At 39.1% G+C, this 24,119-nt stretch overlaps 1 protein-coding gene across 1 annotated transcript in view; it reads right to left on the bottom strand.

Annotated features, from left to right (window-relative positions):
* Positions 1-969: 969 nt before the first annotated feature.
* Positions 970-24,119, bottom strand: part of kdm1a (lysine (K)-specific demethylase 1a) — a 40,607-nt gene continuing 17,457 nt past the window's right edge. The window contains exons 11-21 of the mRNA XM_052145390.1: positions 20,762-20,904; positions 20,494-20,584; positions 18,683-18,817; positions 13,378-13,451; positions 13,127-13,238; positions 9,561-9,693; positions 9,285-9,472; positions 8,053-8,167; positions 7,726-7,853; positions 7,321-7,467; positions 970-3,041 (exon numbers count right to left, since the gene is read on the bottom strand). Of these exons, the coding sequence (XP_052001350.1) occupies positions 2,856-3,041; positions 7,321-7,467; positions 7,726-7,853; positions 8,053-8,167; positions 9,285-9,472; positions 9,561-9,693; positions 13,127-13,238; positions 13,378-13,451; positions 18,683-18,817; positions 20,494-20,584; positions 20,762-20,904 (1,452 nt within the window). The 3' untranslated portion in view covers positions 970-2,855. The remainder of the gene's footprint in view (positions 3,042-7,320; positions 7,468-7,725; positions 7,854-8,052; positions 8,168-9,284; positions 9,473-9,560; positions 9,694-13,126; positions 13,239-13,377; positions 13,452-18,682; positions 18,818-20,493; positions 20,585-20,761; positions 20,905-24,119) is intronic.

The raw sequence follows: 24,119 nt of genomic DNA, 5'->3' as shown, positions 1-24,119 counted from the left end.
TGATAAAGCAGTTTGTAGAGTGAGTCTGGTCAACATGTATTCAACCTCTCAGTGTCAGCAATAATACACTTTGTTTCAGTCTTATGCTTTGTGCTTTAAAATAAGTGCATGTTTCAACTTAACGTGTTTCAGCATTTTGCATGGAGCTAGAAATCTCTTTAGGCTGAACTGCAGACTGTGTATTCCAGATAACATAATAAAAAGCAACCTGTTTGTAACAGTTTTTGTGTGTTTGATTTGTATATAAAATATGTTTATCAGTTGACCGATGGCTAAAAAAAGGGGAATGATTAATCAGTGCAATGATGGTTTAATAGCTCAGCTTGTGTAAAAATACAGCATTTCACATGTAACCAGTATGCATCATCAGAGTATGGATTGTTTCTATGAGATAGAAGTTCCTAGAGCATTAATCCTGTTCTGAGACTGAAAATGATCAGCCTAACGGGACAGTTCTTTGAATTTCAAATGTTCTGGCAGAATGAGAAAAGTATAGACATTGAGGTCACTATCTTGATCCCACCTATTTGTAAAGCATTTATCATAAATTAAGAGACTTCTACGTATTTTAAAAGTGTGTAAAATATAATAATCTCTCAACAAAAGTTTTAAAAGGTCACTGCGCAATTCATAATTTTTTTTTTTAGTTGTATGATTGCCTGTGTGTAGGTGTTGTAAGAGAATGTATGAATAAAAGTATAATATCTTGCCATCAGGGTGAGTCAGGTTTGAGTTCTGACTGGCTCATATCATCAGAGCGATTACAGCAATGCTTGTGCATCAGTACAGAAGCCCTCAACTGCATGTTTTTTGTCTGTCTAATATATATATATATATATATATATTATATATATATATTCATTTTATATTTTTTTCGTTTCAAAAGGCAACACGAGAAAAAAAAAATTGTTAATTGCAAGCTAACAATTAGCATGCATTACCAACTGCAGCCACCAGGTGCTAGAATAAGAGAGCATCAAATCTTGTGCTTAAAATGTGCAATGATTTTGTAAAGTTTACAATTTTTATTTTTTTGGACCAAAAAAATAAATAAATAAAATTGCATAACTTATGGCGAATACAAAAAAAAAGATGCAGTTCAGGACTTCCTTACATCAGAAATCATACAAGATCCCTAAGGGCATCCAGGTGTGTCTGTAGATTTTATGGAATGTTCAAGTTGTAACTGTCGAGGCAATAAAAAATATTTTTCAGATTTCACACAACCAGATTCTTGAGTCTGTACTGAGGTTGTGCAGCTAACATATTTCCTGCTCTGGCAGCTAATGCTGTGCCTTTTCAAAAGTCACTAAATCTTGAGGGACTGAAGGGTCCTGCATTTGGGTGCAGTTAACAGCTTAAGATAAAAGCATCCACTAAATTCCCTAATATGAAATACATCTGATCAGAGAGAATCAGCTCAGTGGTAAACTAACAATATGCTCCCATTATCAAAACCATACTGGAAAACTGCAGAATTATGAACTAGAATATGGTTATGGTATTGTGGTGTAGGCTGCACAAGGCTCTAATCACAAACCAAGCTGCTGGGCTAATATCAGCTCTGGTACCTCGGACTCCCACAATGTAGCACAGCTGCCAGGACACACACCACAAAAACTGGGGCCAAGGCCAGAGGCCTGGAGAGGTTATAGTAACAACAGAGAGCAAAAGAGAGGCCAGCATGATGCGAAGTGACTAAAGAAAGCAAGGATAAAATTGGAGAGTAGACATAGAGGGCCATGTACATGAAACCAAAGGAAAAGCTTAAAAATGGGAAAAGACAAGCGGTTAAAAGAAGCAGGTTAGTCAAAATACAGAGCATTTGACCACAATATCAACAGTAGGATCAGGTTGGACGAGAGCAGAACCACATGAGAAGGCAAACTTTACATTAGAGGAACAAATACAGCAAAGAGGATGAAAAGGCAGAATATAGAAAGACAGAAACAAACACATGAGAGAGTAAATGAGTGCCAAGGTGCAAGTAACTGAGTTCATATTCATTTTAATACAAAAACAAAAAACTTTCTAATCACAAAATATAAATGGATGGAAATGATCATAATTAAACAAATAAAACTTAAGCTTAAATTATACAAATCTGTTCTAACATTTGAACCAAAACCTATTAGCAATATTAATGTGCAGTCCAGCTAATACAATCCCTCCCCCCAAAGCTATGATACCTACTCTAATGTGAGAGACAAAGATTATTATTATTGACAATGTCTTTTTTTTTTTTCGGCTTTTGTTTTATTCTGAAAAAATAAAAGAAAATGGATCGAGAGCACTTTTACATTTGGCTAGTTGAGTCCTCCACTTAAGGGCCTCTTCAAGATGTTATTACAATATTAATGCTCTGACATGAAACACAAGATACATCACGGCTGATGACTGTCAAGAGTGCTGATTAGTTGGGTATAAATATTATTCTCTGTCCTTTTGTGTGCACTACTGTGGATCAAACCAGGTGAACATTCCAATCAAATTCCAACATTCATGGGAATTCTTCTGGGATCATCCACCTGTCCTTTACACTATAGATGACCTAGACTTTAGCCAGTGAAGCTACAAAAAACAGGAGGGAACTGCATGAAAGGTTCCTTTAAATCCCTCATTCAGCTTTAAGATTAGTGAATTATTTTCCCAAAGGCATGTTCTCATATGCAGACAAACTCCCATAAACACACATTTGCGCACACATTCCCAATCTAAGGAGTCACCCAGTGTCCTCATTTAACCCTCCCCTTTTTTATCTACCAGGACATTCTTTCACTGACTATCCCCAAGTCTCTCTCTCTCTCTCTCTCTCTCTCTCTCTTCCTGCAACATGAGTTGGGTTTCGAAGTGTATTAGATGCTGGGTGAGGGCTGTGGGTTTGGGTTGGCAGTGGCTTGACGTGGCATAGTGTACATGGCCCCCAGGAACTGATCAGCAATCCTCCCTGCCTCCCTCAGCCCACTCAGCAGAGCGCCATGCACAGTAGCAGGGTAGTTCCTGATCGTGTGTTCACCCGCGAAGAACAGACGTGGAACAGGCTGCAAATCACAAACAATTAGTATGCAAACCTTCATTTGAAACATAACATTAATCAACATATGTAATGAGTACATTTTCAAACTGCCAGCAGAGGCAGCATTTTTAAGCATTATAGGCTCACTAAGACTGTTTGAAAGGCTCACTAAAGGCTGATTTATACTTACTGGAGATTTGGATGTGACATTTACAATGGTGCGTGCAAGCTGACGAGACTGCAGCTAACTACGTTACCATCATAACATTCAAAATTGATAAAAAGCCAACTCTCTGAAACTGTTCAGAAGTACACTTTTTACGATGCTCAACACACTTCACACTATTGGCATTACTTCAGAGATGTCAACATCAACATACTCATTTTAAAATGATGCTGCACGTGGTAACAATTTAGGTTTGTTAAACTAAGGCAAGGGTCGGGAACCTTTTTCCACTAAGGAGACAATTTTTTCATTTTTGGTTGATGCATATTTTTTCGAAAGAGCCACACCACAAATGAATAAATTACTAAGTTTTTCAATAAAATACAATGTTTATATTGCCCATAGACTACTCAAAAACAAACAAATATTAATAGGTAACATGTTGCAATATGGAATTGAGTACACGTGTTTGTGCGGGTCTCCATAAAATTACTTAATTTTATTTCCCTTTTGGGCTGGGCAATATGTAAAAAACTTTTTACTGATAATCACATATAAAATATCTGTTCAATCCCCAAGGTCGGTGAATAATTTTGCTTTATTGATTTGCTTTAAAAATTACATTAATTTATTGAAACATGAAAAACTTGAACAAAAAGACATTTCTATATTCAAATTGCATTTTAAACGAAACGAAAAAGCAATACAAACAACGAAGTGCTAAAAAAAAAATCTTATAACCACATCCACAAATACAAACATTTACGTCTCAAACGGCTCCATTTGCCATCACGCAAGTATCAGTATGCAGCAACAGGTGAAAATTACATGCATACAACTTAAGAACTAAAGACCATTATAAATGTAAGGATACTTATAATAATCATCATAATAAATAAGCCTTCCAAATAGTGTTCCCAATAAATGCTGCTAAATGGGTGTTCTCATCGAATGTGTTTGTATTCCGTTTTGGTCATATTTATGCTGCCTAAAGAAAAAAACAGAACTCAATTTAGGTTCAAGGTGAACGTGTCTTGTATTACCTTATGATTTAATCACTTTCGTCTTTGCTTATTTGATACAAAGATACCTGTATATATTACTGGACCTGCAGAGTTGTGTTCACAATGTGTAAGAGCGAACTAAACTCGCAGTACCTCACGAGATGATCAGAGATAATTTGCAGCATTCTCATAGACAACATTATGCTTGCAAACAGTTTTCAGTTGAATGAAACCGATAAAAGGAGTGATAACACTTTACATGCGCTTGTTTCACGAGACAGGGTCCCGCTGCATGCCTCTGAACAGTGAATCAGACACGAGCATTGACGGCTTTTCTTTTGTCTGTTCTTAAAAATATAATAAAGAGTGTTTCTTCAAACACGTCAGCACTTCTTGTTATGCGTCACTCCGAGACACCTTTTGCAGGTAGAGCAAAATTACTCATGCATGAAATACATTTGGAGAGGAGCTCGTGAACAGGATTGAGATCATGTGTTGGTGAATGGTGAGAGACCCGGCGAGCCAGCCACTTGTACCTCGCGAGCCACAGGTTCCCGACCCATGGCCTAAGGTGTTAGGAAAAAATTACTGGTTTATGAAACCTGGTTTAGACCAAAAGGGAGCATCGCATGAATCCTTTGTGGACAAGGCGAGGGAAATGTTGATAAACTTAATTTTCAATAGTGAATGAAATGTACTGGACATTTTTTATTTTTTATTATTTAGAGTACAGTGTAATTTGCAAAGAAACTGCCTTAGAAGCTTATCTTGTCACTGACCACATTTACTTGCACTAAAGAAAATAGTTTATTCCAGGGTTTTTGCAGAAAGCAGCATTCTGAAATGTCATGTAAACGAGAACGGCGATTTCCTTAAGAGCACTTCATCAAGAGAAAGCGGTTTAACACACCTGGGATTCTCCCAGAGAATGCGGCTTATGTGGTCATGTAAACGCAAGTGTCGTTCTTACAGGTTTTTGAGGAGTGCGCACGTGCGTAAACAGCCCAGATAACAAACGTCATAGGATGGAGGCCAACAAAACCACATTGGAAACAATTAAACAGTAATGGGAGTACAGTGGGAAAAGCAAGTACACTATAAACAAATTCCATTAATACACACCAATGTAAAATATCGATGGTTTGCATATACAGCATCTCACAAAAGTGAGTACACCCCTCACATTTTTGCAAATATTTGATTATATCTTTTCATGTGACAACACTGAAGAAATGAGACTTTGCTACAATGTAAAGTAGTGAGTGTACAGCTTGTATAACTGTAAATTTGCAGAAATAACTCAAAATAACTCAACACATAGCCATTAATGTCTAAACCGCTGGCAACAAAAGTGAGTACACCCCTAATTGAAAATGTCCAAATTGGGCCAAATTAGCCATTTTCCCTCCCCGATGTCATGTGACTCGTTAGTGTTACAAGATCTCAGGTGTGAATGAGGAGCAGGTGTGTTAAATTTGGTGTCATTGCTCTCACACTCCCTCATACTGGTCACTGGAAGATCAACATGGCACCTCATGGCAAAGAACTCTATCTAAAATTATTGTTGCTCTACATAAAGATGGCCTAGGCTATAAGAAGATTGCCAAGACCCTGACACTGAGCTGCAGCACGGTGTTCATTCAGCGGTTTAACAGGACAGGTTCCACTCAGAACAGGCCTCGCCATGGTCGACCAAAGAAGTTGAGTGCACGTGCTCAGCATCATATCCAGAGGTTGTCTTTGGGAAATAGACGTATGAGTGCTGCCAGCATTGCTGCAGAGGTTGAAGGGGTTGTGGGTCAGCTTGTCAGTGCTCAGACCATACGCCGCACACTGCATCAAATTGGTCTGCATGGCTGTCGTCCCAGAAGGAAGCCTCTTCTAAAAGATGATGCACAAGAAAGGCCGCAAACAGTTTGCTAAAGACAAGCAGACTAAGGACATGGATTACTGGAACCATGTTCTGTGGTCTGATGAGACCAAGATAAACGTATTTGGTTCAGATGGTGTAAAGCGTGTGTGGCGGAAACCAGGTGGAGAGTACAAAGACAAGTGTGTCTTCTCTACAGTCAAGCATGGTGGTGGGAGTGTCATGGTCTGGGGCTGCATGAGTGCTGCCGGCACAGGGGAGCTACAGTTCACTGAGGGAACCATGAATGCCAACATGTACTGTGACATACTGAAGCAGAGCATGATCCTCTCCCTTCGGAGACTGGGCCGCAAGGCAGAATTCCAGCATGATGACGATCCCAAACACACCTCCAAGACGACCACTGCCTTGCTAAAGAAGCTGAGGGTGAAGGTGATGGACTGGCCAAGCATGTTTCCAGACCTAAACCCTATTGAGCGTCTGTGGGGCATCCTCAAATGGAAGGTGGAGGAGCACATGGTCTCTAACATCCACCCGCTCCGTGATGTTGTCATGGAGGAGTGGAAGAGGACTCCAGTTGCAACCTGTGAAGCTCTGGTGAACTCCATGCCCAAGAGGGTTAAAGTAGTGATGGAAAATAATGGTGGCCACACAACATATTGACACTTTGGGCCCAATTTGGACATTTTCACTTAGAGGTTTACTCACTTTTGTTGCCAGCGGTTTAGACATTAATGGCTGTGTGTGGAGTTATTTTGAGGGGACAGCAAATTTACATTATAGCAAAGTGTCATTTCTTCAGTGTTGTCACATGAAAAGTTATAATCAAATATTTACAGAAATGTGAGGGGTGTACTCACTTTTGTGAGATACTGTATGCACTTGTAAATTTGGTGAATCCCTATGTTTTATGTAAGAGGAAATTCCACTACAGGCAGTGATAGACAAACACAGCAACAACTCTAGAACATCTAGAAATAAAGCAAAGGAAATGAGAGTAAAATAGTGGTGTCTTCCATGGGTCCCATGTTTGTTATTTACATAATGCAGGAAAATGACCTTGTTGTGGAGAAAGCTGCTTACTGACCAAGCACATACATGGGAGTAAAGAGTATGCCATTTATACATTGTAAGTAAACACTTTCTAGCAATAAGCTGCTTTCTGGTGTCCATGTAAATGTAGTCAGTGAGGCAGCTCTTAGGTTTTGGAACAGAGCTAGATGATACTCAAAGAGCATCCGTTCACAATGATACTTTGTCTCACCTGTGAAGCTCCAGGTATCGCAGGACCAGGTGTTATAGGTTGGGCCATGAGATCATAGTCATTGCCAGATGAGCCAGCTGCTACATACGAGTAAGACCCACGAGCCCAGGGGTCAGCACGCCAGCGAGTCACCACCGTCTCTTTCGGCTGCCATGACGACAGACACAGAACACACACACTCAGTTTGTTGTCATTGGAATAAAGCCAGATTCCATGTCCTTGGAATGAGGCACAATGTCTCAGTGTGTGAGAGTTTGTGTATGTACTGAGATATGGAAGGACTAAATGCTTTACATTATATTTAGGCTGACATTTCCACTCATAACATTGTTCCAAAAGGAATTTGATGTATTGAATTGAACTACGTGAAAAAGAATCCAGCAAACCACTGTATTTCTAGCTTACCTGAGGTACTGCACTGCTTCCAAAGATTCCCTTGAGAATAGCCAGACAACGGCCAACAATAACATCATCACTAATATTCTCCATAATACCAGCAGCCTCCCCCGCCATCAAAGCCAATAATATGGGAGCTGAGAGGGCACAAATTCAGATTCTCAATTTCACTCTAAATTACTTGTTATCTTACAATTAATTACATTAAAGAGAATCTTAGTTACAGAAGTAACAATACTTTAATCCAAGAATATTGTGCTGAGAATAAACAGCAATTCATTTATAATGCACCATTCAAAATAAATTATGTTGATTACAATTGAATTTTAAAATCACCTTTGTAGAGGTTCCAGAAGAGAAACAGTTCCCCTCGACTGGCTGTGGTACTTCCTACATGTCCAAATAGGTTAACACTGGGGTCCCAGAACACTCTATCAAAACACAGCACCACCTAGAGACATGGACACAGATTTGTACTGCAGAATTGGCCTCTCTGTGAAAGAGCTTTATAGTAGTCTGACCTCATAATCAATGGAGAACAGTAAATACATCTTATTAAAACTCTAGCAGTCTAATGATCTGCACCAATGGGCAAATACAATTAAAGCATTTAATTCCACTTAGTCTAATAACATTAAACTGCAATAATGAAAATCCTCAATTACATGTATGCTTTTATCAGATGCTTACTATGCAAAGTGACTTAAAATACAGTGCACAAATCATGTTCAATGGCAATTATCAGAAAAGGTAGCAAGGAAGACAACACTGAGGACTCAAAAACCAAGGAAACGTCAAAGGAACTTTGATAAATACAATGATAACCTGAACTTGTTGCTACTAAACTAATGCACAGACATGTTGTGTACCCATATACGAATCAAAGAAAAAGGCTATGTGTGCAGGGTATTTTGTGGAGCAAGGTAAATATTTTTTTCTCTATAATGATCAAAACATAATTTTTAGGACAAAACATACAATGCGGAGTCAATGAGTAAGCATTTCAGTTAACATGCAGACATTTATGATATAGCAGTATTTTGAATGAAACCAGTACCCCACTGTGCCCTCTTGTGACAGAAATTGGGAAGTGGAGTGGGACAATTGCATAATACTGCAGTATTTTTTGCTGCAGCTGAACTATGAGAGGGAGTAAGGGGAGAAAAAGTGCAGGAAGAAAAAGAAAAAAAAAGAGGATGCCGCATCCAGGATATTCAATATGTGTGTGGGAGGAAGTTGGTAAGAAACAAACCATTTTAACAACTCTCTCAGCTACAATATCAGACTTGAAACACCTGTGTTTGGCTTAGGCCTTGTTTGAGTTTGAGGCAGAAGTTCGAGATAAAGATAACTCGGAAATTTGCTCACTTAATTTGTATTTAGTCAAATGCAGTTTGCATTTTGTTTCTTGTTGCTTGGCATCCTACAAAGCAAATTGTCTTCAAATCACATGTTTTGAGTAATCACCAAAGCTGATGCTCTAGGCAAGCACAGGCTATATTTATCATCATTACATCAACAGCCTCCAGTCTGAGTCCACCAAAGGAATAAATAGGAATTTTTCACACCTTGTTGAGGTTCCCAAAGCCCATTCTCTGGATAGCAGCAGTTTTCCATTCAGGCAGGGGGGGCACAAACTGTACGGCTGGTGGCTGCTGCTTCATCACTCCCAAAGGAAGAGTGCACAACACGGCATCACACTTATAAATGAACGTCTGAGTGGTAGAGCGAGTATTTACCGCTATCACCTCACAACCTGAGACGGAGAGAAATAATGGTCATAAATTTGGATAAACAAACAAACATAAACAAACACACACAGAGGATGTGTTGGAGTGACTCACCAGATGATGTGTAACGGACCTGTCGAACAGCAGTATTGAGCTTAATGTCCAAACCCTCGGCCAGTGCCACAGGAACACACGAGTATCCATTCCGCACAGTCAGGTGACTGCCTGTGAACTCAAAATCATCGTCCTGCACAAAACACAGACAAAATAAAAACCCTGTTAAGTTACTGCATACTGTAGATATCCACAGTTTAATTGTAAAGCATCAATTGTTTTTTTGGTAAAAAGAATATACTAATACATATACTAGAGGTGCACCGATTGCAATTTTCTTGGCCGATTTTGATTTACGATTTTTTGCAAGTGTGACCTGTCGATACCGATTTTTCCGATTCCGATTTTCTTTCTAAGAACTATTATTGACCACATATACAAACAAAATCTACCTTTCTTCAATGCTAAATTTTATTTTCATAATAAAATAAATTATTAACCATTACAATTTCCCCCAAACTGCACTAAGTTACTTCTCTCACTTAAACAACTCTCAAAATAAAGTGCTCTGTGACTGGAAAGAGGTAGAAATAACAATTAACTGCAAATGAGTTGCTTTATATAACAAATGTCATTTACCACTATTTTTATAAAATGGACCTTTTTCTCTTTATTACTCGTCTAACAAAACAATTCCAAAGATCTGAAAAACTAAAGTGTCCATTACGCTCAACTTACGTTAGATGTCCAAATATCAGTTGTAAAACTGAGCACCGCTTCGGGAATTGCTTCTAACCATACCTGTCAACACTCCTGTTTTTCCCGGGAGTCTCCCGTTTTGTTATTTCTCTCAAAAAAAACCTCCCGTAATTTGTATGGCATTCAATATATTATTCCAAGGTGGTCCAGTTACCAGATCTTGAATGACATGCATCCTACTCACACAATCGACACATCATACAAATTACAAATCATTTATGACCACAATCTGGCAACCTACAACCCATTTGTGCTGTTGATATCTGCGCAGGCAGTAGACGCGGGATGTTAAATCAAGCATCACTGGTAGATGGGAGAGGAAGACTCAGCTGGTGCTCCGGTGAAAAAAACAAAATATACAGGTGAAACTCGAAAAATTTGAATATCGTGCAAAAGTTCATTAATTTCAGTAATTCAACTTAAAAGGTGAAACTAATATATTATATAGACTCATTACAAGCAAAGTAAGATATTTCAAGCCTTTATTTGATATAATTTTTATGATTATGGCTTACAGCTTATGAAAACCCCAAATTCAGAATCTCAGAAAATTAGAATATTACATGAAATCAATAATAAAAAGGATTTTAAATACAGAAATGTCGGCCCTCTGAAAAGTATAATCATGCATATGTACTCAGTACTTGGTTTGGGCCCCTTTTGCATTAATTACTGCCTCAATGCGGCGTGGCATGGATACTATCAGCCTGTGGCACTGCTGAGGTGTTATGGAAGACCAAGATGCTTCAATAGCAGCCTTCAGCTCTTCTGCATTGTTTGGTCTCATGTCTCTCATCTTTCTCTTGGCAATGCCCCATAGATTCTCTATGGGGTTCAGGTCAGGCGAGTTTGCTGGCCAATCAAGCACAGTAATACCATGGTCATTGAACCAGGTTTTGGTACTTTTGGCAGTGTGGGCAGGTGCCAAGTCCTGCTGGAAAATGAAGTCAGCATCTCCATAAAGCTTGTCTGCTGAAGGAAGCATGAAGTGCTCTAAAATGTCCCGGTAGACGGCTGCGTTGACTCTGGACTTAATAAAGCACAGTGGACCAACACCAGCCGATGACATGGCTCCCCAAACCAACACAGACTGTGGAAACGTCACACTGGACTTCAAGCATCTTGGATTGTGTGCCTCTCCATTCTTCCTCCAGACTCTGGGACCTTGGTTTCCAAATGAGATGCAAAATTTGCTCTCATCAGAAAAGAGGACTTTGGACCACTGAGCAACAGACCAGTTCTTTTTTTCTTTAGCCCAGGTAAGACGCTTCTGACATTGTTTGTTGTTCAGGAGCGGCTTGACAAGAGGAATACGACATTTGAAGCCCATGTCCAGGACCCGTCTGTGTGTGGTGGCTCTTGATGCAGTAACTCCAGCCTCAGTCCACTCCTTGTGAAGCTCCCCCACACATTTGAATGGCCTTTTCCTGACAATCCTCTCCAGGCTACGGTCATCCCTGCTGCTTGTGCACCTTTTTCTTCCACACTTTTCCCTTCCACTTAACTTTCTATTAATGTGCTTTGATACAGCACTTTGAGAACATCCAACTTCTTTTGCAATTACCTTTTGAGGCTTTCCCTCCTTGTGGAGGGTGTCAATGATGGTTTTCTGCACAACTGTCAGGTCAGCAGTCTTCCCCATGATTGTGAATTCAACTGAACCAGACTGAGAGACCATTTAAAGGCTCAGGAACCCTTTGCAGGTGTTTTGGATTAATTAGCTGATTAGAGTGTGACACTTTGAGCCTACAATACTGAACCTTTTCACAATATTCTAATTTTCTGAGATGGCTGTAAGCCATAATCATAAAAATTATATCAAATAAAGGCTTGAAATATCTTACTTTGCTTGTAATGAGTCTATATAATATATTAGTTTCACCTTTTAAGTTGAATTACTGAAATTAATGAACTTTTGCACGATATTCTAATTTTTCGAGTTTCACCTGTATATGTAAATTTAACAACAGCTGGATGGAAGAATTGAATTTTATATCCCGAAGCCATACCGAAAATTCCCACGCCTTTTGCAATGTGTCGCACTGATTTTAATATCGGACACTGTGGGAAAAATTACGTTACTCAGCACATTAAATCACAACGGCACAATTTGTATAGTATTTAGCCTGCCTCTGCCATCCAGCACCCCACTTCCCCTCTCCCGGAATTGTGTACCCAAATGTTGACAGATAACAGGCTGCGTGTGTGACATGACACAAGATTAAATAACTCGGGCAACGCGACGTCGGAAAGTACCTCCTACTCTGTATCGAGGAAATTTATCAGATTTCTGATCCCTCTGTCCTCAACTATGGAGAACAGCTGGTCATCCAGGGCCATGAATTCCATCATTTTCCTCGTAATTGCTTTGGTCTTTTCACTGCTCATTCCAAGGAATGATAGGAGAGGCTGCTGACTTTTGGCTGGCTCTGAGCTCTGGCAAGCTTTAGCCGCTTTCACTTTTTAGCTTCTTTTTTAAAATGGACATTTTCAGCTGGGTGATGGTGTTATAAATGTCTAATTAGGTTTGTTGATCTGAAATTTATTGTGGTGGTTCCCCCACGGTTTACTTTGGTCTTACAATTATTACACATTTCGAACTTTATGTTTTCTTCACTCACAGCGAAGATCTTCCATGCCAATGACATGTTTACGTGCGGCTGTGACGTTATTGCCTGCACCGCTGGCAACAAAACGGACCGGCTTGGAATCGGTAAGACGTGAGGCCGACCAGCCGGTTACTGGTCCGGGCTGAGCATGTGGAAAATCGTCTAATTCCAGTCCCTGGCTGGTTGATCGGTGCATCTCTAACATATACTCTAAATGTGATTCTACCTTAGGAACAAGGTAGATGTGAAGTAGCCTACCTGATCCCAGTGTTTGAGTGAGAGAGTGGAGAGAGGTGTGGCATTAGCAAACTCCAGGTTAGCAAAGTGCCAATCAAGAATCTGTCTGTCTCTCGAAGATAGATACACATCACTAAGAGAGAGAGAGAGAGAGAGAGAGAGAGAGAGAGAGAGAGAGATCAAGCATGTTGTTATATGCCATTTGGGAGGCTACCATAAACCAAAGTACATACCATAAACATGTTATCATACTTATTACTCTGTTTGATTACCTGGGTGGGTTGGCCTCCAGCTCTTGCAGTCTTTCCTCTAATTTAACCTGCATCTCCACCAGCTCGTCATACTCCTTCACAGGAAGACAGGCACCACAGAAATCAGAACACTTGCATGCATATTTTCAAGAGAAATTCATTAGGGCCTTGATCAGAAGAGACATAGTCCAAAGTCTTAACTCAAAGCCTTAATATGTACAGTATGCAAGAGTTAACACATGGCCAACACATTGCAAGCATGACTTTGAAAATACTTCATGTGCACTCTTGCGATACACCTCAGTACATAAAAAGGGGCGATAGAGTTTCTTTCAAATGTCTGTACCATTAAAACTGATGTGTTATTCAGATAGCCATCTTTAAAAACATATCAACTTCGGGGAGCCTGGGTAGCTCAGCGAGCAAAGACGACACACCTGGGTATCATTAAAAAAAATGACCTTTTTTATTTCAAATCAAGTAAACTAATAACACACTGTGTGAATACAGTAAATAACATACTTCTAGTTGTTTTCAGGTGAATGTACCTGCATGCTCTCCCAGCGAGAACTGATATGATTGCTGATGAGGATGATAAAGAGAGATGAGCGAATCAATAATTCTTGTTGTTGTTGTCGTCATGTTGTACTTCAACACACTATCACAGTTAATACATAAAATGTAATGTTCATCTAATGAGAAATACTCAAACACTGATTAAGTTTAATCTTTACAAGCAGGGAAGTGAAAAAAGCACATCTGTGACAGGACGTGACATCCAGGCTGGGCAATATGACAAGAAAATACAAAATTCTTGATTTTGTATTTTTTTTTTTTTTACTTGAGGATTTTAAGGTATATCTTTCCACTTTTATATGTACTCAACTAAAAAGTAACTTCAACATGATTGAAATAACATGTCCTTTATTAGAATGTAAGACAATCTGATTAAAGAAATCAAAGTTCTATTCACGATAGAAAACATCGGTTTGCAAGAAAAAAAAAAAAGATCATTACAATTCAATTTGCAAGGTTTGTCAAAATTATCGGTTTCCAAATGTTGGCTATAGATGCAGTGCTCTTGAAACACCTCAAAAGTTATAATCAATAATTAGCAATCTATCTGAATCATGGTAAAAGGAGTGGTTGATGTACGATTCTCCTATTTATCATATAACTAATGCTTTATTATGGGTATTTAAAGAAAAGGAGATTTTGGAAATTGAAAACGTATATAACTATAGAGTTGGCAAATATTTTTATATATATTTACATAGATGTTTAGAATAAATATACAGCTCTGGAAACAAATTAAGAGACCACTGCAAAATTGTCAGTTTCTCTGGATTTACTCTTTATAGGTATGAATTTCAGCAGGAAACAGATGGAGTGCGTACTCCAGGTAGGGAATGAGGTTTTGCCCCAAGTGAAGGAGTTCAAGTACCTCGGGGTCTTGTTCACGAGTGAGGGGACAATGGAGCGGGAGGTTGGCCGGAGAATCGGGGCAGCGGGGGCGGTATTGCACTCGCTCTATTGCACCGTTGTCACGAAAAGAGAGCTGAGCCGAAAGGCAAAGCTCTCGATCTACCGGTCAATTTTTGTTCCTACCCTCACTTATGGTCATGAAGGTTGGGTCATGACCGAAAGAACAAGGTCGCGAGTACAAGCGGCCGAAATGGGCTTCCTCAGAAGGGTGGCGGGCTTCTCCCTTAGAGATAGGGTGAGGAGCTCAGTCATCCATGAGGTGCTCAGAGTAGAGCCGCTGCTCCTTTGCGTTGAAAGGAGTCAGTTGAGGTGGTTTGGGCATCTGGTAAGGATGCCCCCTGGCCGCCTCCCTAGTGAGGTGTTTCAGGCACGTCCAGCTGGGAGGAGGCCTCGGGGAAGACCCAGGACTAGGTGGAGAGATTACATCTCCACACTGGCCTGGGAACGCCTCGGGGTCCCCCAGTCAGTGTTGGTTAATGTGGCTCGGGATAGGGAAGTTTGGGGCCCCCTGCTGGAGCAGCTGCCCCCGCGACCCGACTTCGGATAAGTGGTTGAAGATGGATAGAGGTATGTGTTTGAGTAATTTCAAATTTGTTTTACTCAATCATTTTTGTTTTATTCTATAAAGTACTGAGAACATTTCTCTCGAATTCCAAATGAAAATATTGTCATTTAGAGCAATAATTTGCAGAAAATGACAACTGATAAAAATAACAAGAAAGATGCAGTGTTGTCAGACTTCAGACAAAATTCAAGCAGCTCGGCTTTGTTTGATGGCTTGTGGCCATCCATCCATCCATCATCATCTTTATCACATTCCAGAGGTTTTCACTAGGGTTCAGGTCTGGAGATTTGGCTGGCCATGACAGGGTCTTGAGCCAGTGGTCCTCCATCCACACATTGATTGACCTGGCTGTGTGGCATGGAGCATTGTCCTGCTGGAAAAACCAATCTGCAGCGTTGGGGAAAATTGTCAGAGTAGAAGGAAGCAAGTTTTCATCCAGGATAACCTTGCACATGGCCTGATTTATGCATCCTTCACAATGACGAATTTGCCCAATTCCAGCCTTGCTGAAGCACCCCCAGATCATCACCGATCCTCCACCAGGTCATCTACTTTTTAGACTGAGACCTGGAGAGGCCTTCAAGCCACAGTGTCTCGCAGCCACTGTGAAATTTGGTGGAGGTTCGGTGATGATCCTTTGCGCCAGGTGTGGCATAAAATCACCCAACAGCAATGTCAAAGACTGGTAGAGAGCATGCCAAGACTCATGAAAGCTGTGATTGAAAATCAGTGATATTCCAGCACATATTGGAATATATATCTGAACTCTTCCAAAGTTAAAACATTAGTATTGTGTTGTTTAAAAATGAATATGAACTTGTTTTCTTTGCATTATTTGAGGTATGAGAACACTGCATTTTTTTTTTTTTTTGGACCGTGTCATTTTCTGCAAATAAGTGATATTTGCAGTATTGGCAAGATTTTTATTTGGAATTTGGGAGAAATGTTGTCAGTAGTTTATAGAACAAAACAACATATAAATAGTAAATCCAGAGAAACTGATCATTTTACAGTGGTCTATTAATTTTTTCCAGAGCTAGCTATATATATACCACACACATATATATACTGTGTGCTTACTAGTGGAGTATGTGTGTACAGACAGTCTTTTCTTTATATGCTGACATTATTACTGAAACACATTTTTGATAAAAATAATGAATCGACGATCGATAAGTTTAATAAGCAATCATCTCTTATTCATTAACATCCCTTATTGCAGCCTAACATTTTGGAACACAATACCTCCCGTAAGAGGCTTGAAACATTTACATAAGGACACAAATCTATGAAATTACCTGCAAAAAAACCTATCATCAGGCAAAAGTACAAAACTTTAAATTCAGTAAAACTATGCAAGGCAGAGGGTCCAGTCTTCACTCTTGCCACAACCTGAGTGTGAGGTTTTCAGATGTGTACACTCTCCCTGATTGGCTAAGGGTAGTAATAGTCATTTCAATCAAGAGGTAAGACTCATCCATCAGAGAGGGTCAGTCTTTCACATAGCTAACCAGTCCAGGACTATTTAAAGCAAAATCCTCCCCTTAAGTCACATCACACAGCCCTAAAATATCCTGCCATGATTTCTCTGTGTGTCAGTTAACATAGTCTGCAGGAATCCGTTTATAAATCACATGCAAGTCCACAGCACATTTACATACAATAGCAGATATTATAAATAACGACTGCTTTAGTGCAAGAAACCTCGATTAACATGTCGATTTAAGAAGAAAAAAATGCTACAAAAAAGCAGATTAAAATGCTTGAAGCTTTAATCAGAGCAGAGTCATGGACTAAAAATAAGCATATAAATGAAATGTCAAACCCAGGTAGGAGTGAGGAGGCATTGATATTTATGTTTCAACCATAAATGGTTAGAGGGCCTCTACAATTGGAGCTAGAAAATTGAGTGTGATTATGTGAATTAGCATCTGGAAATTCACCAGTAAAGACCATTTAAGTAAGGAATTTAACTTTCTGCTTTGTGGGTGCTAAAGAGTCCGACAGTGTTAGACTGCGGTTTGGAAAATGTACTAAAACAAAAAAACTGGAACTGCTGAAATGGCATTATGCTCCATTACTAAGCGCAGAGGTGTTTGGAGTGGTTGGAAAGCACTGCTGCGCTGTGCTGTAAAAAGATATTTAAAGCTGGCAGATCCTAAAGTGTCTGCAGCCACTACTAGAGATGCCCTCATTAGGAGATGTTGAAAAAGATGCTTGCCTGTTAAATGTGTAATGTTTAAAATTAGTAAGTTATTTTCTGCTCATAGGCAAAGTTTGAGAGTTTGTGCAGAATATGCCTTTGTCAGAGTACACGCCACATTTAATTAGATGAGAACAAAACAATGGCAATGTTTAGCATGTTCATTTTAGTTCCACCCCCATACGGCGACAAGCTCCATGTCCAATAAAACAGCTTTTACTAGGCTACTGATATGACTGAGTCTTCATTTCAGGCGAGTTTACATGATTTTAAATAATGCATTTTATTTATGTGCTATTAAATTCTATATGTACAACTTTTTTGATGAGGGAAACATACAGAGTGCCCCTTTAAAATGTATTTTGTTAACAATTTCTATAGCTATCTACAGTATATCATTAAGCAATATTACACGAGCAAGAGTGCGATATGGCCCTACATCAGCACTGCCAGCAGAGTGCCGTATATAAATCACAGCAGTGCTGATTTAAAGCCGTTTAAAGCCATTAAATGGTCAACCAATCAAGTGGCAGCAGTGCAAAGCATAAAATCAAGCAGATATGGGTCAGGAGCTTCAATTAACGTCCATATCAACCATCAAAATGGGGGGAAATTTTCATTTCTGTATCTGCTGATCTCCTGGGATTTTCACACACAACAGTCTCTAGAGTTTACTCAGAATGGTGGCAAGAACAAAAAACATCCAGCGAGCACCATTTCGGCAGACGGAAACGCCTTGTTGATGAGAGAGTCCAACGGGGAGCTGACAAAAAGGCCACGGTAACTCATAACCAGTCTGTACAATTGTCGTGAACAAAATACAATTTCAGAATGCACAACATGTCAAAAATTGAGGTATGATGGGCTACAACAGCAGAAGACCAGATCGGGTACTTTATTAGGACCATAATGTTCCTAATAAAGTGATCAGAGAGTGTATATATATATATCCTCTAACTATCAGTTGGTGGTTTTATTATGAGAGTTTCAATATATTTGCATTTAGCATGCTTGTTTGGTCAGTGTGGGGTAAAAGTGATTGTTTGGTCAATGTGTGGAATTTTGTTTACTACCTTGCAGAGTGCTTGCAAGTCTCGGTGTTTGCTCTTCACCAGGAACTCAGCTGTGATGTCTCTAGGTGGCTTCACCTCACTGGCCTCTTTATACTGCTGATGCAGCTCCTTTACTTTCTCCTTTGTAGCCACCATCTGATGAGCAGGAACAGCCATACAGAAAATGGTATTAATCTCTAAACAGGGTTCCCACACTTTTTGACCAAATAATTTCCATGTCTTTTCCCTGACCTTTCCATTTATTCATGATTATTGGATAAGGGCTGTTTAAGAAATCATTTTACAGCGATTGCTGTGCAGATATATCATGTACCAATTGTTTGAATTAACAGATTTAAATTATTATACTTATGTACATATGTCTACAATAAAAGACTGATGTTATCATACTAGCTTGCTTTGATACATGGTTCTTCTCTACACAATTACTCAAAAAGACCAATCTCTTGTATGATCAATATGACTTTTCCATGAAATTAGCCATATTTGACTAATTTCTATGACTTTTCCATGACTTAAAATAGAAAATCTCATGACTTTGGGGCCCTATTTATACAGTGCATCTGGAAAGTATTCACAGTGCTTAACATTTTCAACATTTTGTTATGTTACAGATTTATTCCAAAATGGATTAAATTCATTATTTTCCTCAAATTTCTACAAACAATACCCCATAATGACAACATGAAAAAAATTGTTTGAAATCTTTGCAAATTATTATTTATTTTTTTAAATCACATGTACATACGTATTCACAGCCGTTGCTCAATACTTTATTGAATCACATTTGGCACCAATTACAGCCTCAAGTATTTTTGTGTATGATGTTGCCACCACCATGCTTCACTGTAGGGATGGTATTGGCCAGGTGATGAGCTTTGCCTGGTTTCCTCCAGACATGACGCTAGCCATTCAGGCCAAAGAGTTCAATCTTTGTTACATCAGACCAGAGAATTTTGTTTCTCATGGTCTGAGTCTCCTTCAGGTGCCTTTTGGCAAACTTCAGGCAGGCTGCCATGTGCCTTTTACTGAGGAGTGGCTTCCGTCTGGCCACTCTACCATACAGGCTTGATTGGTGGAGTGCTGCAGAGATGGTTGTTCTTCTGGAAGGTTCTCCTCTCTCCACAGAGAAACGCTGGTTCTTGGTCACCTAACTGACTAAGGCCCTTCTCCCCCGACCGCTCAGTTTGGCCAGGTGGCCAGCTCTAGGAAGAGTCCTGGTGGTTCCAATCTTCTTACATTTATGGATGATGGAGGCCACTGTGCTCATTGGGACCTTCAGTGCTGCAGACATTTTTCTGTACCCTTCCCCACATCTGTGCCTCGATACAATCCTGTCTTGGAGGTCTACAGACAATTCCTTGGACTTCATGGCTTGGTTTGTGCTGTGACATGCACTGTTAACAGTGGGACCTTATATAGACAGGTGTGTGCCTTTCTGAATCATGTCCAATCAACTGAATTTACCACAGGTGGACTCCAATCAGGTTGTAGAAACATCTCCAAGATGATAAGTGGAAACAGGATGCACCTGAGCTCAATTTTGAGTGTCATGGCAAAGGCAGTGAATACTAATGTAGATGTGATTTTTAATTTGTTTTATTTTTAATAGATTTGCAAAGATTTCAAACAAACTTCTTTCACATTGCCATTATGGGGTATTGTTTGTAGAATATTTTGGAAAATAATGAATTTAATCCAGTTTGGGATAAGGCTGTAACGTAACTTTTTTGAAAAAACTACTTTCCCGATGCACTGTATATGTGTGATGAGAAAAATGCAACTGAGGGAAGTGTACTCTTTCTGATTACCTTGTTGAGAAGATCTCTGAGCTCCTCTTGAGTCTTCACAATCTTCTTCCAGTGTTCAATCTGTTCATCTTTGACATGTTTCTCCTGTAGCCTAAACAAAGCATAAAAGCAGTATAACACACAATTCTACTACACACACAAAAATCAACTAATATTCTTTTGTTTTAAATGACTAGTATTGCTAATAGTCTGAGACTCCGTTCTCCAATACTTCTTTCAATACTACTTTCAAACACAGACAAAGCAAAGAAGCACACAGTCAACTCACTGAATGACAACTTCCAGGGCTTGTCCCAGAGACACGGGTTTGTTGTTGAGAAAGTTGAAGTCAAGCTGGTGGCTGAGGTATGACGTGGCCTCTAATAGACGATTAAACTCCTGCTCTACCATCTCATCCTTCTCTTTAGGGACCTTCAGAAGAGTTACAACAATTTGGTGATCAGTAATCATAGTTTATTCATAAAGACTGTGTGGACAATAACATGCCACACACCTACACTCACAGTGCTTAAAAATCATTTAAAAAAAAAAAAGCTGGCTATTGATATAGATTTCCAGATTTTAATCTGATTTACAATATCAATTCATTTGTTACAATTTCCATTTTGCTAGCATTTAAAAATTGCTATATATTTTTGTCTACATGCATCATTTTTACTGTTTACAAGTATTTACATTGATATGTAGAACCCATTCTTAAATCGGTATTTTCTGACATGAAGACCTGCGTGGTTTCTTTAGCGCATCGATGTGTGATTAGAATTCAATGTTTCTATTTTTGTTGTTTTTATTCAACAACTGACTATTAAAAACAGAAAGAGTATTAAAAGAGACATTTAATCAATGACACATAGATCCGTGGATCTTGTCTTTGGACAAACTTTTATTCTTAACAACCAGTGAAAGGACCTCTGTGCTAATAATTGTTTCTCCACTATACTACTCAATAACTGCCGAGTTAAATCTGAACATTTACTAGCAGTGGCTAATCAAAGACATTTTCAGTCACATAGCATGAGATTTGGTTGCACATGTGAGTGATTTACTTGAATTTTTGAGGGTTGCCACAGAGTGACAGATCGATCTTGGGAACAACGAAGATAGTTCAAAGATCCGGATGCATCAGAAAATCAATATTTTTACCCAGCCCTAATATTTATTTTGAGTTTAATATTTCTTGAGGTTCATCATAGGAAGCAAAAAAAATATTTTCATATAAACAAAATAAAAAGGTGCATATCTATCTATATTCTCACACTCACCAGCCACTTTATTAGGTACTGCACACCTGTAAATCTACATATCCATAAAATTATCTAATCAGCCAATCGTGTGGCAGCAGTGTGATGTACAAAATCATGCAAATATGGGTCAGGAGCTTCATTTAATGTTCACGTCAACTACTAGAATGGGGCAAAATGTGATCTCAGTGATTTAGAACATGTTGGTGCCTGACGTGCTGGTTCGAACATTTCTGTACAACAGTCTCTAGTGTAAAGAAAATGGGGCGAAAAACAAAAAGCATCCAGAAAGTGTCTGTTTTGTGGCCGAAAACGGCTTGTTAATGACTGAGGTCAGAGGAGAATGGCCAGACTGGTTCTAGCAGACAGAAAGGCTACGGTAACCAATAACCACTCTGTACAATTGCAGTGAGCAGAATAGCATTTCAGAATGCCCAATTGTCAGACCAAGTGATGTTTTTCCAATCATCTACTGTTCAATTTTGGTGAGTCTGTTCCCACTGCAGCCCAAGTTTCCTGTTCTAAGAAGACCGTAGTGGTACCCGGAGGGGTCTTCTGCTGCTATAGCCCATACACCTTAATGTTCGATGTGTTGTCTGTTCAGAAATGCTTTTCTGCATAGAACTGTTGTAACGTGTGGCTATGTGGGTTACTGTGACCTTTCTGTCAGCTTGGACCAGTCAGGCCATTCTCCTCAGACCTCACTAACAAGTCGTTTTCACCCACAGAACTTTTTTGCCCCATTCTCTTGACACTCTAGAGACAGTTGTGCGTGAAAATCCCAGTAGATCAGCAGTGTCAGAATAATCAAGCCACGTTCTAAATCATTGATATAAAAAAAAAAAAAATCCCCATTCTGATGGTTGATGTGAACATTAACTGAAACTCCTGACAATTTATGTGCATGATTTTATACTGGTGCAACACAATTGGCTGACTAGACAATTGCATGAATAAGTAGATGTACAGGTGTACCTAATAATGTGGCCAGTGAGCGTATTGGTATATATATATATATATATATATATATATATATATATAAAATCCCAGACTGATATTATCGGACAGTATTAGCCTTTCACAGATGTATCGGCGTATATGTTTACCGACCTGTGCAGATATGAAAAAAATTATTCAGATCATTTAATGCAGAAAACAATGCTTTACAATTGGTGTCATAACATAGTTTGTCCATCAGAGCATGCTCTGACTCCCCTGTTTACAGAGCTGAGCTGCCGATGGTTCTGCAGAGTGTGCAGACAGTGTGGAGTTAAGTGGAAAGTTAACTATTTTGTGAAATACATACTGTAAAATTAATAAACAATGACCCCATAATTTTCCCTTTTCAATATAACAAATAATGTTAACCCTGTACCTGACTGTTTGCTATGTTAGCCAGCAATATTTTGTCAGAGCATCTTTTTGTTTCTCAGCAGACAATGGTGTGGTGTTGGATTGTGTCTGTTGAGTGTTGATTTTGCGCAAAGTTGTTACCTAGTTGGTGAGACGCAATGCTGGAAATTAAATTAACAATATCCATCTTTTACTCTCCGTGACAACGAGCTTCTAGCTAACTACGTAGCTACTTTCATTGCTTGTCAGCTGAGTGGAAGTTAATCGATAAACATGTATTCACCACACTGTTTTGTTCAGGACTAGCAGTTTGGTACCCCCTTCAACAAAACAATTCCAGTCAATTAAAAGTCTGGTTCCCCTGAACTTGTTTAGCAGAATATGGCATATATATATATATATATATATATATATATATATATATATATATATATATATATATATATATATATATATATATATACACACACAGTATATATATATATATATATATATATATAGGCCCCTTCATTTTTCTAGAGACTGTTGTGTGTGAAAATCACAGGAGATCAGCAGTTCCAGAAATACTAAAACCAGCCCATCTGGCACCAACAATCATCCATGCTATTATCTAATTAGCCAATCATGTAGCAGCAATGCAGTGCGTCAGGTGCTTCAGTTCATGTTCACATCAACAATAAAACTATTTAAAAAAAATGTGATCTCAGTAATTTGGACAGTGGCATGATTGTTAGTGCCAGATGGTTTGAGTATTTCTGTAACTACTGATCTCATGGGATTTTCACACACAACGGTCTCTAGAATTTATTCAGAATGGTGCCAAAAACAAAAACATCCAGTGAGCAGCAATTCTGTGGATGGAAATGCCTTGTTGATGAGAGAGGTCAACAGAGAATGGCCAGACATGTTAGAACTGACAAAGTCTATGGTAACTCAGATAACCACTCTGTAAAATTCATCTCAGAATGTTGACATCACCCGACTTTAGGGCTCCCTCACCTCCGAAATCTCAAATTAACCCCCTGGGTATGG

Source organism: Xyrauchen texanus, chromosome 16 (genome assembly GCF_025860055.1).
Source record: "Xyrauchen texanus isolate HMW12.3.18 chromosome 16, RBS_HiC_50CHRs, whole genome shotgun sequence".
In the NCBI taxonomy this organism is placed as follows: domain Eukaryota; kingdom Metazoa; phylum Chordata; class Actinopteri; order Cypriniformes; family Catostomidae; genus Xyrauchen; species Xyrauchen texanus.
This window is presented reverse-complemented; position numbering and strand designations above follow the sequence as displayed.